The sequence below is a fragment of the Notolabrus celidotus genome, chromosome 15 (assembly GCF_009762535.1).
Source record: "Notolabrus celidotus isolate fNotCel1 chromosome 15, fNotCel1.pri, whole genome shotgun sequence".
Taxonomy (NCBI): domain Eukaryota; kingdom Metazoa; phylum Chordata; class Actinopteri; order Labriformes; family Labridae; genus Notolabrus; species Notolabrus celidotus.
The window spans coordinates 31,421,731-31,438,621 of NC_048286.1; the positions used below are offsets into that span (position 1 = coordinate 31,421,731).

General features: G+C 38.2%; 1 protein-coding gene across 2 annotated transcripts; it reads right to left on the minus strand.

Annotated features, from left to right (window-relative positions):
- Positions 1 to 779: 779 nt before the first annotated feature.
- LOC117827277 (LIM/homeobox protein Lhx8-like) lies at positions 780 to 11,783 on the minus strand. 2 transcript variants are annotated; one of them, XM_034703809.1, is made up of 8 exons: positions 11,511 to 11,783; positions 11,157 to 11,312; positions 9,295 to 9,416; positions 5,289 to 5,509; positions 4,907 to 5,031; positions 4,622 to 4,717; positions 3,636 to 3,816; positions 780 to 1,675 (listed from the first exon to the last, which is right to left on the minus strand). In XM_034703809.1, exons 1-8 carry the CDS (start codon positions 11,598 to 11,600, stop codon positions 1,599 to 1,601), a joined length of 1,068 nt encoding a protein of 355 aa, XP_034559700.1. In that variant the 5' UTR covers positions 11,601 to 11,783; the 3' UTR covers positions 780 to 1,598. The 2 variants fall into 2 exon arrangements, with proteins under 2 accessions (XP_034559700.1, XP_034559701.1); XM_034703810.1 differs by having other exon boundaries at positions 4,907 to 5,010; positions 11,511 to 11,767.
- Positions 11,784 to 16,891: the final 5,108 nt, after the last annotated feature.

Here is a 16,891-nt window from a genome sequence, read left to right on the forward strand (position 1 = left end):
CCTTACTCATTTCAACTCATTCTTCACCTGTCTCAGTAAAACATCTCTAAATTGATTATGATAAGTTCAAAACACAGCAACCAGACTTCTTACCAGTAGTCATCTCTACACTGGCTTCCCATCAACTTCAGAATTCATTTTAAGATTCTTATTTTTATCTTCACAGCCTTGCACGGACAGGCACCTGTCTCTATGGAGGAGTTGTTGCAGCCTTACAATCAAAGCAGGCCTCTGGGGGTTGTCTGATCAGAGTTTGTTGGTTGTTCCAAACTCCAAGCGTAAGATCAGAGGAACTCTCTGCCACTGAGTTTAAGATCAGTGGACTTAAACCTCCGGCCGTGAGAATTTAAGCCAATGCGGAAGCGTTAAAAACTGCAGTTCATCGAGTGTCCACTTGAGGCTGGCTCCGGAAGTACCAGAAACCACATACACACCAATTCAAAAAAGACGATCTTTTGGGGCTTTTAACAAAAGGGTCATATACCTCTTCAGTTCTGCTTCATCATTCATGTGTAATATTCTGCAAAGAAAATGATTTCTTGTAACATTTTAACTCACTTTAAAACTTGAATGGGGAAAATGTGAAAAAGTCTCTTGTGTCTGCTTTGGTAGAATCTAACCAGATGGTCTCAGTCGAAAAGGAAAATAAACACTCCTCACGGTACATTTAAGATTCTCTGAATAACCTGAGCAAAAGCAGCCCGTGTAGTTCAGTCCATGGCTCACTTTGTGAAGCCTTGTTCCAAGAAGCATAGTAAACTTTGAGAAATAAATCCAGCTTTGTGGTGCAGCCATGAACTTTTATTTCCAGTTTCTTATACATGAAATGAGACAATCCATCTTTTCCCAGTGTGCAGTTTAATCATGGCTTATAGTGGCTTCTAACATTCCCAATCCAGAAAAGCAATTACATTTCTTTTGTTCTCCAGCCTTATAACATGCTCTACAGAAAAGCATACTATTAGACGTGTTGTGTGTCCTAAATGAGATACAGTATGTGAATGTTTGGAGAACGATGAACTGTGCACCCGGCGGTGAAGATTGGTCCAGATGGAGACAAATTTCAAACAAAACATCATCAAGAAACAGAGGAGTCTGTGTGTGATCTCTGGTGGTTTTGATTCACCACACTCTCTGAATATGTCATGAGAGAAGAAAAACTATTTGATACCGTCTTCATGAGGCCGAGGTGACATTTCTGTTCTCCTAAAACACACATTCAACCATCCAACTAAACACCATCCAACTGAAAACAATACCTTTACTTAAGCTTACATCATTCTCAAAGTGCCTTTTCTCATTAAATTCTCCAAATAAATTAAAGACAAAAATAATAACATACATGTAAACACAGGGTTCATCTCATAAACACCTGTGTTTGGCTTGACTTTCTAACATGTGAACTCTGCAGGAAGTTATTCATTGACCCGAATTCATCAAGCACCTGAATGGTTCAGAAATTAAACTTATGATTGTACTTTCTTTTCTTTGTTTTGACATTTAATCATCCAATCCTCTGTTCATGGAAGACCTGGGATCAGCTCTTTACCTTCCAGTCAGCCAATCAATGTCTTCTGTTTGAGGAGGCGGGCTGTGGCTCAGGCGTGGCTGACTGGCAGCTGTGTCAATGAATGGGATATGAGAGGCTGAAGCAAAAGTGGATCTGGGTTTTGGACTGAGGGAATCAAAAGAAGGAAAGACAAATGTGAGTGTTCATCAACAGACCATAAAAGAGACCATAAAATTAGTTTGTTTTTTCCAGTTTTGGACGGTAACAGTAAATTTACTTGAGTACTGTATATATTTTTTTTATTGTATTGTCATTATTGTGTGTCTATTTGAATGTTTGTAAAAACAAATACATTTCAAATCATAAAAATGAATTAAGCACAGCTGTTATTCAGCTCCAAAAACTGATGCATGGATTGTAAAAAGTCAGGGATGATTCTGATGTTTAAGATTTCAATTTTAATGCCCCCGGTTTGACTTAGTGGTTAAAGCGCTTGTCCCATATACAGAGGCTTAAGTCTTCATTGCAGGGGTCACCAGTTTCAGTTCTGGCATTTGCTGCATCTCATCCCCTGCTCTGTACTCTTATAGGGGGAAAAAAAATAATAATAACTGGAGAAAAAAATAAAATAATGATCAATTTAGTGAAAAAAAAAACTTGAGTACTGTCCTTAAGTACATTTTTTGAGTATCCAAACTTGTTACTTTTGCTCCACTCCATTAGAAAGACAAATATCATTGACTCCACTGCATTTCTATCAATGCTCTAGTTACTCACTACTTTTGCTTTGAAGTCAGCTGATGAATTTTCTTTTCAGATCAGTCCGTTCATTTAGTCGTGGTGATGATGGCTGTGACTGAGATGGATGATGATTCTCTACCTGAGCACCACGGCCATATTTTAAACCCACGTTTGAGGTTTTTGAAATACAGACTGATTGTTTGTATTGTTGTAAATCTCTGATCTGTTTCCCACACAAACTTCATCACAGCCTACAAAACATCACCACCATCTAACCTGAGAAAGCATGTGGAGGTCTGGAGCTAACACACTGCTTTGGTTCCACATGAACATTGTAAACTTGTCTGTGCTTGTAGTAACTTAGTTTATAATTCATGGTAGACTTTTTAGATATGAAGTCATGTTTTCTAAATAATGTTCACCCATGCATTCCTGACTGCACTCATGCTTTGTGAAAATACGTTTAGAGATATCTAAAAAAAGTAATTTGAAAATGTCAGTATTTTTAAAAGCAAGTACTCCAGGATTTTAACTCAAGTCATAATCTGACTGAACAACTTTCACTTGTATTGGAGTAACGTTTGACCAGGAGGATCTATACTTTGACTTCAGTAATGAAAACGTCTATAGTCCGCCACTGGTTATTTCTGTAACAATGACCCTGGCACTACATGTTTTTCAAAGATAACCTCAAATTCAAGAACTGGAATGATAACATGACTCCCCCAGATGTGGGCCAAGCTTTGTGACAACCCCTTGCTATTCTATTAGCACAATCCTAATCATCATATTTCACCAAGTGTGTGAGCTTAGGGCTGCCCAGATTTAAAACATAATGTGCATGAGGGCTTAGAGGATGACTTTAAACCATCTGCAGACCTCCCTGTAGGACCGTCCCATCGTTCATTGAGATATTGGGAATGTGTAAAATTTGTTTGTCCTTAACCAAACTGTGACAGCATCCGGACATTTGTGTAGCTTATTATGTTCAAAAGCAAACATTTAATTGGACGTTCATTCATTTTGGTATTTAGCTAAATGTATTAGACTTTCAGAAACAAACAGAGTCTGGTTCATGTTGATGCTTGTTCAGTAAAAAGTTTTTGTCATCTCAGAAATGAGAGTTTTCAGACTATATACTGTAAATGTGTGTGAAAATGTTTCTTATGGGGCGCTGGCGGCCTAGCAGTCTAAGCGCCCCACATACAGAGGCTGCAGTCCTCGTTGCATGGGGTCGCCGGTTCGATTCCCAGCCGGTCGACAATTTCCTGCATGTCTTCCCCCACTCTCTACTCCCCACATTTCCTGTCTCTCTTCAGCTGTCCTATAAAATAAAGGCAAAAAGGCCAAAAATATAACTTAAAAAAAAGAAAATGTTTCTTACCATCCATGTAAGTCAGAGAAGTGAGGAGTGGTGCGTCTGGGGAAATATAAGTAGTGTATTGCAGATCCTCCATCAGAGGTGGGGTCATCTGACCAGGAGTTAGTGATGTCATCATAGTGGAGCAGACTGGATTTGGGTTGATGTATTTCTTTTGACGAGCTCGGCAGTTCTGAAACCAAACCTGCCAAGAGAAAGGATTAATAACTGCTATAGCATCTCTCTGATAGTCTGGTCATCTGTTATGTTAATCTACAGCTGATACATGTTGCTGTTTATCATACAGACATGATTACAGGGAAGAATAGAGAGGAGGAAATGAAATACAATGCCGCCTAGCCAACCAATCACAGGGCTTGAGCTCTGTAAAGAAACACCTATCAATACAAATTCCCGGGCCCTACAAAGACCCCTCTCTTCCTCTTCCTCTTCAGAGCATTTCGCACAGCCACTAAATACAAAAAAGGCATATGCTACTAGATGTCTGTTCTATACTGTGGAAACATGGTGGTACAACATGACAGCCTCTGTGGAAGGGGACCTGTTACTTATGCTGGCATGCTGATTCATTCTAAGTTCACTGAAACAAAATATTAAGTTGATTCTTCACTGGTTTAAACACACTTATGAACATTCATTTCCATTTCTAGCAAATCTGCTCTGCTAAATGTCCCTAAATACTACACACTGCACCTTTAAAGCACAAAGGGAAGAGCCTAATTTAATTCAAAGATACAAATACTTCGGCTGTTAGTTGAATTTAATTTATCTTCAAGTCTTTGAGTCGTTAAATATCACCCTGCTAAAGTTTCAGGCACTTCTTCACTGACGATGCATTTACAGCTTTAGTGCACCTTAATACCTAATATGTTGTTTGTTGCACAGAGCCTGAGTACACAATTTAATCTCATGCAACTGAAGTTAATTCTTAGTCATATAAACAACATTGATGAGAGGAGAACTCTCTCAGAGGCAGCACTGATACTAACCTGAATAACCCTGCGGCTCAGACCCGTCCTCTCTGCCAGTTTCTGGAGCGTTTGGGCGTCTGGGTTGTTATCTTTAGCAAACTGAGTCTGCATCACCTGCACATGTAGAGATAACAGAGGGGGGCATGACCATGAGATGACCACACAGAGAATGTTTTGAAATACAATGCACTACCTAACACTGACACCAGAGGGCAGAAAACACCATTGGTCATATATCACAGTAGAGGATAGCCTCAGTCCTTACTGGAAGTTGCACATAGTACAGTCAGTGGTGGGCCGTACCTGTAACTGGTCAACAGTGAAGCTGGTCCTGGCCCTCTTGGCAGGTCTGGGCATTGTGCTGGACTCCTCCTTGTTCCCCACCTCTTCCTCTATGCTCGGTTGGTCTAAAGGAGAAGAGACATCATCTACAAAGATCAGGGATGGCATATGGATCATATAGTGTTACAAGAGGTCCTCGAGGGGGCATCTAAAGCTGAGCTTTTTTTAACTTTAGAGATGCAGATTTGTTCACTCTTGTGGTCAGGCTGCAGAAATAAACCAGTATTGATGATAACCATCTGTTATTAGACACATTTAAATATTGATATTGTGCTATAAATAAGCCTCTGGTGACCCTTGTTACCCATCCATTATCCAATCATCACTCCACGCATACACTCACCACTATCCTTAGCACGCTTGATGTTCTCCATCATGGCGTCATAGTGGGGTCGACAGAAGACCCTGTTCTCTAGAAGTCCACATTCCTCCCCAGTGGACAGCTGGCGCTTGCAGGAGGTGCAGGAGAAACAGGCCAGGTGGAAGGTACTGCCTCGAGCCCGCCGCACCCAGTCACTGGAGTGGATGTTACGGCCACAACGGGCACAGCGAGTCCCATACCTCCTGAGCACAGATGTGAGACAGAAGCAGAGGCAGAGGATCAAGACTCTTCAGATAACCTGACTGACAGGATTTCCTGCTGATTCATTATTCACTGATAGTTATAAGTCTTTCTCCTGCATATATACAGAGACTACAAAATTAGTCTAAAACCCAAAGAAAACACAGAAACATACACTAACAGTTGAAGTGCAGGGGAGAGATACAGCACTGCTGGCCTCATTTCTTCCACTTTGACAAGTCTTTCCAATGCATGTATCAAAATGTGGCGAAGCACAGCCTACCTGATTTCATATCCTGCACCACAAATCACTTCACATTCTGCACTGTTCTCTGGGTTTACCATATTTAAGTTACTGTGCTGACGTTTGACATTCAATATTTATACTCCAAATGAGGCCAACAGGAATAATTTACAATGCCCGATACCTGGATCACACTAACCCATTATTCTTACAGTCAAGAGTCAAACAGCACTAATGGAAATTAAAGCAAAACACAATATTTCACCAGGAAATATTCAAAACCTGTTCAAGGAACAAGATGGGGTTTATAATTTGAGGGGAAAGTTTAATTTAAAAAGAAGGTGATGGCAGGGATTCATAGTTATTGGTTATTGTGCTTGTATTAATATGTATCTATGAATATGTAAATAATTATTTATAGGTATATGTATGTTTATTTGTAAACTAGCATGTAGGTATGCATGCGTATGTTTGTGGATGTGTAGATATACATATATATTTATGTATAGATTTACAGGATATATGCCTGTGCATGTGTATTGTCATACAAAAAAATGAAGGTAACTGGTCTGAACTTATATCTTTATAATGTAAAATATATATTTATGCAGAATTATCAAGTAAAGTCAATAAGAAACGGATGGAATAAACTAATCTTTAAAAAGACATGATTATTGTTTATGTTTTTATATAAAAGGGAAGCTGACTGGATTATTATATCACGGAGATAAGGTGTGTAGGAAACAGTTTAATACATTTTTTAAAGTTTGCTTTTTTGTGTCTGTTTGTAGGTTTGTTCTTTTTATATGTTCAAATAAAAAAATCTATTCGATATCATTTCAGTTCAAACATCAACACTGAACCTCAGGCTGAAAGGCAGAAGCAGAATACCGTCCTCTGTTCGCTCACTGACAGAACATGTATCATCTACACACATGGACAAAATTGTTGGTACTCTTCCGTTAAAGACAGAAAAACCCACAAATGTCACTTAAATAACTTGAAACTGACAAAAGGTAATAAAAAATAAAAATGTAACGAATCAGACATTACCTTTGAATTTTGGTTCAACAGAATCATTTTAAAAAACAAACTAATGAAACTGGTCTGGACAAAAATGATGATATCCCTCGAAAAGATAGAAAATAGTTTTACCATAGAGACATTTTAAACTTAGGTGTGTCCTTTTAGTAGCAACACAGGTGTCTTCAAACTTGCAATCAGTCAGTCTGCCTATTTAAAGGGTGAAAAGTAGTGAGGAGGTGTGTACCATACTGAACCTAAACCACAGAAAGCTAAGGAGAGAGAGGGCTCAGGAGATTAGAGAGAAATCTGTCTGATTTTCATTAGTTCATTTTCAGTAAATGTTTGTATTCTATTACTTTAGTCAGTTTCAGGTTATTTCAGTGACATTTGTGGGTTTTTTGTCTTTAAAGGTGACATATCATGCAAAATTGACTTTTTAATGGTTCTCTACCTGAAATATGTGTCCCTGTCTACAAACCCCCCGAGAATGAAAAAAATCCATTCTGCCCCTGTTTTGATTTCTACACCTTTCTGTAAATGTGTGTGAAACGAGCCGTTTCAGACTTCCGTGTTTTTGTTACGTAACAACAATATCCGGTCTGTCACGGAGTCAGAGCTCGGAGCTTGTTCAGCCCATAGACTGTATAAAATAATACTGAATCCCTCCTCCGTTTTTCATTACCTGCACAAATGTGTGCTAACAAGGAGCTTAGGAGAGAGGCATGCTAGTTGTAGGCTTTCTTAATAAACACAGAGGTCGGTTTTACTCCCCACGTCTGCAGATTTGAAGATCTAGTGGATGATTTCTATTTGTCATGGAAAAGTGCTAGCGCTAGTCAGCATAGCCACATAGCTACATGTCGTAGCTGTAGCTGTGTACCAAGACACACGTCGACATACTGACAAATAAAACAACAAGAAACACTAAATCTGTGACCAATCCTTCAGAAAGGTCCCGCTGCCTTTCTGGTAGAGATCAGTTTTACTCCCCACGTCTGCAGATTTGAAGATCTAGTGGATGATTTTTATTTATCATGGATAAGTGCTAGCGCTAGTTAGCATAGCCACATAGCTACATGTTCATAGCTGTGTACCAAGACCCACGTCGACATACTGATAAATAAAACAACAAGAAACACTAAATCTATGACCAATCGTTCAGAAAGGTCCTGCTACAGGCGCCTCTCCGTCAGGATCAGATTCAGAGGGTTGAAGTAACGCGATCTCTGAGCAGCCGTGTATATTCAGCCAACATGTAAACATTAGATCAACGTGCTGGACAGCCGAGGCACATCCACTTCCTGAGGGGGCGTGGTCAGAGGGAAAACAGAGTGTTCTGATGAGGATTGAAGAAGAGGACTTTTCAGGCATGCCAAAATCTGATTTCAAAGTGTTTTTTTGAGCATAAACTTTAAAGACATGTTTTGGGGACCTCTTAGACCAATATATATATTTATGAAAAAAGCGTGATATGTCCCCTTTAACAGAAGGGTACCAACAATTTCGTCCATGTGTGTATTTATTCCTGTTTCACAGTGCTTCATCTGTTGAGCCTGCTTTTCTCTTTGTACAGTTTTCTTCTCCTCACTCAAACACTGACCACATCAATATCTATAAATACTGAGATTATAAACTGATACTCTTTTTTTTTTTATTTAATTCTATTTTATTGAGTGTACAGGTCCAAATACATCAGTACATCCTGTGATTCAAATAATTAGTCGTCTTGATTCCAAATAATAAAAAATAAAATACAAATAAAAACACAACAAACAAGCAAAAGACAGAAACAAAACAAAGAAATCAAATTTCATTTCATAGATTCTGTGTTGTTCATTCACATTACAGTTATATTAATTTGATCTCACAGGTAGTGGGTATCCCTTACACCCACTCTGACATGTTTACACTTGTCCACCATACACCTTCACCGACATATAGACTCACACCAACACTAATACCAACACCCACATCCACCCACCCTCACACCCACCCACACACCCACCCACACACCCACACACACACACACACCCACACACACACACACCCACACCCACACCCACACACATACACACACACACACACACACACACACGCACACACACGCACACACACACACACACACGTGCGCTAATACAACAAGTCTGAGGGGGGTTCCTTAATGTTTATGGTACTCAGGTGACTTTGTGGCTTCTCTCGTCTACAGAGCTTCATAAATCTTGCTCCATATACTGTCAAATAGTTTTCCTTTATTGCTGTCCTCCGATATTGTCCTTTCAATACTCAAATAATATTTCATGAGTGTTTTCCACATTTGAAGCGTAGGTGCTTCCTTATTTTTCCAATTTTTCAAAATAAGTTTCTTATAAACTGATACTCTTAGATGGTCTTTTCATGTCCACACAAATAAAATGACTATTGAAATCAATTAATGCATCCTTTTTGTTTAAGTGACAGATATGTGTAGGCTACTATTAAAATAACACTGGAGTATAAGTTGTGTTAGGTGTGACCTACCTGAAGTAGTCTAGTTTGCAGAAAACTTGCTTCTCCTTGATGTAGCAGCTCACATGTCGCCCCAGAGATGTTTGACACACACTGCACGAGAGGCAGCGCACATGCCAGCACAGGTTGTTTACCTTGGATGGAAAAAAAGATGAGACTGCTAAAGATGAGTAAAATCCGGTTTTCAGGCATTTGATGCATGAATGAGATTTTTTTTAGTTACATGTTTTATCATTAATGACATGTTGCCTGGATGTTTCTTCATTCTATGATCTTTTCTCATATAGAATACTGTAGAACAAACTGGTCAAATACAAATGCAACAACACTCAAACCAATAGAATCTCTTTTCAAAAAAGCACTAAAGGTCTTTGACAGAAAACCACTTAGTTTCCATCACTGCATCATACTTCAGAAACATCACCTCCTTAATTTTTACATTTTTAAAAAGTTGAAGTTTGTCTGCTCGATCTACAATATCTTGCATGGACTTGCTCCACCGCCTCTCTGTGAATATATTAAACTTAAATCTAGTGACAGAACCGCAACCAGAGCCTGCACTAGAGGAGACTGTGTGATACCATATAGCCATACTATATTTAGTCAATCTGTGCTGTCTGCAATAAGGGAATGCCCCACTTCCCCCACATTCACAACCCATCTTAAACGATAGCTCAAGACACATCAGATCGGTAATCACTAATCTGTATCCATTGCTGTCTCTCTTTCCCTTTGTGTGTGTGGGTGTGGGTGTATTGTGTGTGTGTTATCTTAAAGGTTTAATGTATGCATTTGAACTTGTGTGATATTCTGATATGTTGGTCCATGTTTAGTTGGTCAAACTCAGGACATATTACTTGATTATGCTGAACGGCACTTTAGTGCATTTACTTGCACTTTTGCATAACTTATATATGCTCTTGTGATGTATTGTTGTTTTCTTTGTCATGATATCATGATGTGCTGTTTCCATGAATTCTGTTTCGACCTGCTGGGAACTACAGATGAAAATTAGCCTTATGGCTAACTCTGGCATATTTACATTGATGCAACGCTGAAATGTTCATTAATATGAACTGTCCCTTTAAATAAATACATAAAATAATGAATTATGGTGCATCATTTTCAGTTAAAATAAAGCTGTGTATTTTTGGTATTAGCTCATTATCTGGTCCAAAGGCTGAACTGCTCAATACTATGTTGTACGCCGCCCGCCTTTCAATTTTGCAAGCCTGGCTTGATGCACATCCACCTACATTGTCAGTATGGTACGACAAATTATTACCTATTGTTCCTCACAAGAGATTATCCCATGTACTACAAGGAACCCTTGATGACTTTATCAAACAGTGGTCCCCCCTCAGTTTGTATCTTGGCGACAAGTGGTTATCAATTATACCTGCAGTGGAATAGACTGGGAATTATTACTATTATTATTTCCTTTTATCGACTTAAATTAATCATGTAATACTTCAATATCTCCCACTTTAGTGTTTAGTGGGTTTTTTTCCTTTTTGTCTGTCTGTGTTCTTTTTTTTGTAATGTGCTTCATGATTTCATATGAAAAATAAGATTAGACAGGCAGCACTTATACTGTTTTACAATCATTAAACCTGAAAATATTTCACCTTTTGCATGAGTTATTATTTGTGCTGCAAAGAAAAGTCACTACTGAAGGTATTTGGTGACACCTTTACCATAGAATGAAATCATTAAGGCCTCTCACTGAATAAAACCAGAACAAATACCAGAAAACAGATTTACTTCAATGAAATGAGCAAAACCTACAACAGGAAAGCCAACATCTCAGTAAGTAGCCCACTATACTCTCACTTGTTGATTAATGTTGCCCTCATGCAGTGTGTGAGTCTGACCTTGAGGAGGTATCGGTCCGCTATCTCCTTGCCGCAGGAGGTGCACAGAGTCCTCCCCGGCAGGGAGGCCACAGTGGGGACTGAGGAGGAGGACGAGGACAGGGAGGACGGAGAGTAGCAGTCCTCGTCGAAGATATCTTCAGGCCCAGAGGAACCCTGACGGAGGAGAAAGTTTGAGACATTATCAAACTATTAACATGCGTAATGTGTGCCATTCAAATACCAATGCTGCTTGGTCAGCTTCTGAGCGTCTGGATTTATATCAGGTCAAACATTCTGCAGAATAGACCTCTATGCATGTACCGTTCATTTTCTAAAGTGTGTGTAAACTCATTATTCTGTGAGAACACCTACTGAGTCGAAAAACAGATTCCCCTGCAGCTGAGTGAACACAGCCTCCGTGGGTCGCCTGTCTCCCTCCGACATGCTGTCAGTGAAGTCCATGATGCACAATGACGACAAGGTGAGCTAACCTCCCCTCATACTGTATATCCATGACAACAGGGCAGGTATAATTACCCCACACACCCAGAGAGCTCATCCCCAAAAACACATGCTCTGTCGGCCTGTACATATCTGTGCCTGGGTTCATTTATTTGGACACGTGTTTGCATGTTATCCACTCTTACTGAAGTGTTTTCGCTTTATTCTACAGAGAGCATTTGAAAACAGTGGGTAGCTTTTTGCAAATAAAAATATATCCAAGTTGAAGAAAATGGGGACCGGTCGCGTGAGCAGGTGAATTCGATTTGGACTGATTGGTTTCAGCTGCGCACGCGTGATGAGGTAAAGAGCCATCAGCTGGGCCAGGTGTGCAGAGATTGTTGGAGTGGTTCTGATGCCTCCCTTAGGATGTTATGCGATATTTTGCACAACAAAACAGCTATAAAAAAATAAACTGTCTTGCATGTAGCCTATTTTTAAAATATAGGCTAAATTAAACGTTGTGGGCAAAATTAAAATAACTAAAATACATGAAATCAAAACTTCATAGATTCCCCCATGAGTTACTTTATACCATATAGATCATATTAGAATTACTGTGCTTTATTAGATTACATTATCCACATATAGACCGCTGTTGATGCAGACTAAAGTACCTTTTAGATCACCTTTTAGTGAGATGGTACACAATAAAATACTCAACAAAACAATTGAGCCTATGCAAAATCAATTCCCCTGATTTCACCTGGTAGGCCTAACACCCTTTAATGATCTCAGTAAATGTCAGGTTTCCCTAAAATAAGTTATAGCCAAGTGGCTTTAACATAGGCCTGTATAATGTCACTTATTTGGATTGTCTGTGTCTGTGTTCTTTTTTTTTTTGTAATGTGCTTCATGACTTCACTTATTTAATTTTTATTTATCTACTCAGTTTTATTGATATTTTATAAAATCTATTTGTTTTAACTATTTATTTATTCTTAATTTTAATGCTTTAACTTATTTTAATTACACATATTTTATTTTGGTGTGCATTGGTCTCTATTTTATTTTATTTTATTTCATGCTGTTCCTATTTTTAATTTGTATTATTACTATTTTTCTTCTTCTTATTATTATTGTCCCCTAATATGTCTTGCCATTGTTTCATTTCTGCTTCTTTCTCATTTTTCAATCGCTGTACAGCACTTTGGGTTGCATTTGATTTGTATGACAGGTGCTATATAAATAAAGCTTCATTGATTGATTGATATGAAAAATAAAATTGTTTTAAAAAAATAAAAATAAAGATTAGACAGGCAGCACTTATACTGTTTTACAATCATTAAAATCAATTTCCCTGATTTCACCTGGTAGGCCTGACACCCTTTAATGAGCTCAGTAAATGTCAGGTTTCCCTAAAATAAATAAATAATAGCGAAGTGACTTTAACATAGGCCTATATGATGTCACTTATTTAGATTGCATGGTGAAGTTGCTGGCCTATTACCCTTGGTTATATGACGTGAGGATAATAATGTGGCAGCAAATTAAAACCACTTTATTAGCAGAGTAGCTGTATTTTACAGTGTTGCATAGAGCGGATATTGCCTCTATATGGGTCTATTTATGTATATAATTTAATGATAAATACAATTACACTATGAAACTATGATGTAATGTTGAAAAGTTTATTGTAGCCTGCAACCAGAATTCCTTATGCCTTTATTCAGATCCCAATTAGCTGCCAGTAACAGCAGCTACTCTTCCTGGGGTCCACATAAAACAAACATAACATACAAAATATACATGAAATAAAAAGCTGCTAAAATGCAACAAACATGAAACACAGGAACAGAAAAATGTAAGATACAACAACTGGAAATGCTACAAACCTAAGATAGAAAAACTGACTTGTGAAAAAAAAAGCTTCTCTCCAGCTGTAAAATGAATAAATAATACAGTCTACAGGAAGAGCATGAAGTTCCTCTGGGAGCATAATAATAATTAATAAAAGCAGAGATTTCCATGCACAGTAGACCAAGTGTACAGTAAGCTGTGGGTTATTACTCACCCCACTGTTCGAGTTAAACATGTTCACGGAGCTCCAGCGCGCTCCCCCGGTACATCCAGATGTTTGTATTCCACAGCAGCAGCAGACTCAGAGGCCGGAGTCTCCCCCCCTGTTAATAGTCCACTGTCCTCCAGCCTGCTTCCACTTCTGGCTTTTCTCTAAACTTATTTCTCTCACCGGTTCCCCTCCAGTCTACTTTGAGTTCTTGTCATTTAAAGCGCACCGCCCACAGAGAGGGCCGTCCGTGAACAGGCAAGGATCCTATTGTGCAGGTCTTTGGATTTAGAGATTTGATTTCCTTTCTTCTTTGGGTTTTATTCGTTTTCTTTTTGCATATTTTTTTTTACCTCTCTTTTTTTTTTAATCTGTGAAAAAAAAAGTTAAAAAAAAAATCAAACAGGTGAAGCAGCAATGCTGAAAAACTCATAGTGGATTCAAACTTTAAAAAACCCACATCCATATTAACCCTCCTGTAAGTTACCCTCAAATATACTAACATCTTTTATCCATGGGGTCAATTTGACCCTCCAGAAACTGATTGTTACCCAGGTTTATGTGTCAGGTACTTTATGTTTCTTTGTTGACTACCTAAATAACACTTTAAATAAAATATATTTCAAGCATAAACAAAATTTAAAGCATTCAGAAGGACTTTATTTTAAAACAGAACATCAAGCAGGCTGTTCAGGGTCATTTAGTTAAGAAGAGACCAAGAACTGATGCGGTGAGCAGATCTGTTATGTATAGAGCCATCACACTTTGGAATAATTTACCAGTCACTATAATTAAGGCCCCATTAAAGCCAGTTTTAAAAGACTCTTAAAGGAACACCTTAATCATAACTCTAACATTAATGAATTTTAATGAATTTTAGTAAACATACTGTTTTGTTTTTTGATATATTTTATTGCATGTTTGAAGCATTTTCATTTTTTCTATTTTATGTTTGTAGCATGTTTCTGTTTTTTGAATTTCATGTCTGTAGCATTTTTCTGTTTTTTTGTATTTTATTTCTATATAGCATTCACAGTTTTTCTTTGTAATGTTTGTAGAATTTTTAGTTTTGTATTTTATGTATATTTTGTATGTTATGATTTGTTTTATGTAGACCCCAGGAAGAGCAGCTGCTGCGTTAGTGGCAGCTAATGGGGATCTGAACAAAGAATAAAGAATAAACTGCTGAGAGTTTGTCATGCTCTCGTCAGCTCTGCCTTGTTTCTATGTGATCAAAACATGACACAGGACAGGATATCCACATATATGTATGCATATGTGTTCTTATGTATGTGTATGTACATATGGATATGTTTTATATATGTACATTTTTTTAAGTTATATTTTGGGGCTTTTTGCCTTTATTTTATAGGACAGCTGAAGAGAGACAGGAAATGTGGGGAGTGGAGAGTGGGGGAAGACATGCAGGAAATGGTCGACCGGCCGGGAATCGAACCGGCCACCCCTGTGACGAGGACTATGTATGTGGGGCGCTTAGACCGCTAGGCCACCAGCGTCCCTGTTTTATATTTTTCATACTAGCTCCTTAAAAGAATTCTGCTGGCAATCACCAGGAAGAATCCCCAAGCACTCTCTCTGTTTTTGTCTAAAAAATGTTGTATTGTCTGTTTGTCTGTGAAGCCGAAGGCAATTTTCCACATTGTGGACAAATAAAGGTTCTAAGTCTAAGTCTAAGACACATCATTGAATGTCTTCAGAGACATGGTGGCTGGAAATATTATATCTCAATCTAAAGGTTGGAGGTTCGATCCCAGCTCCTGCAGTCACATGTGGAAGTGTCCTTGGTTATAGTGACCTCAATATCATTCAAAACAACCAAAACTAATGTGTGTAAAATGTTGATATTTCTTATGTTATATACAGCTAAAACAGCCTGGGGTCAAATTGACCCCAAGGAACACTGATGTGTAATTTCTTTTACACTAAATTGGAACATATGAACATTTTAATTTCATGTTTTCCAAGTTTTCCACATTAAATTAGTAAAAGTCATGAAATATGAAGCCAAATAAATTATGTTAGTCATTAATTTAGAGACGTTAAACATTGAATGGGGTCCAATTGACCCCAAGGATAATAGGAGGGTTAAAGAATCAGTAAAATAAAGATTTTAAAGACAGAAGCAACAATGAGAAAAATCTCCTCTAATGCATTAAAACTTTAAAATAAACTCCTCAACATGCTTTAAGTTCTTCTGAGCTATCAAGCGTTATTAATAGTCAACCTTTTCCTGTTAGAGGCACTTAGTCCTGTGTGACATTATCAGTGTTCCTCATCTTTTCCTTTCTCACCATCAGGGACACAATGAACACAGCGCAGCTCGAGTCTGGGGACTAGTTATATTTATGTAGACATCCACACCAGCACTCACAGAGCAGCCCACTGACACAGACACCACTAAGGGCTGCACAGACACCTACAAGACTTACACTACCTAAGAGCCTTGGGGTTTTATTTTTGTGTTGCTGTTGTAGTTTAATCTCATATATATTGAATGGAAATATCTTAAAGTTATTGCTTAATTTGTCATATAACTCATTTTTATGTGAATATAACTAAATGTTATAATTATATGAATTGATGATGTTGTATTCTTTAATGAATTCATTAGAAATAACTTGCAGTGTGGGTCTTCTCAGAGAGGAGAGGCTGCTCTTACTTCTTCAGGGCATGCTGTCAGATTTAAGTGAGGATGATGGCTCACCAAAGTCTGGGGGTCAAAAAGGCATGAATGAAACATTTTCAGAGGTCACTTAGTGAATGGAGAGGTAACGGACTGGGTCTGCAACCTGATACCTCAGTCCCCCCAATCCTTCCAGACTTAAGAGAATATTTAAAGGCAGGGAGGTGGGCTATGGTGTGTTTGATAAATGGGGGTTTAACCAAAAAGTCAAAAGCAGCCTTTAAAAAATTGTGCTATTATAGATTCACTAATATAAATAAAGCCCTTAAAGTACAGCTGACCTTGTCACACAGCAGAATAAATCAGAATCTGCTGCAGAATTAAGTTTTTGGTTTCATTATGTTAAATCAAATATCTGCATCAGTTTGTTGGATGTCCAATTAGTGACCCTCTATGCTGACGGGGTCTTCAGGCTGATAAATTAAACAAAATTTAAAACCTTAGTCGATGCCTGAGCCTCATAAAAATCTAATTCAGAAACTTGCTGTAAATTCTTAGATTGTCCTGGGCTTCATTACATTTTTTATTTACTCATGTAAA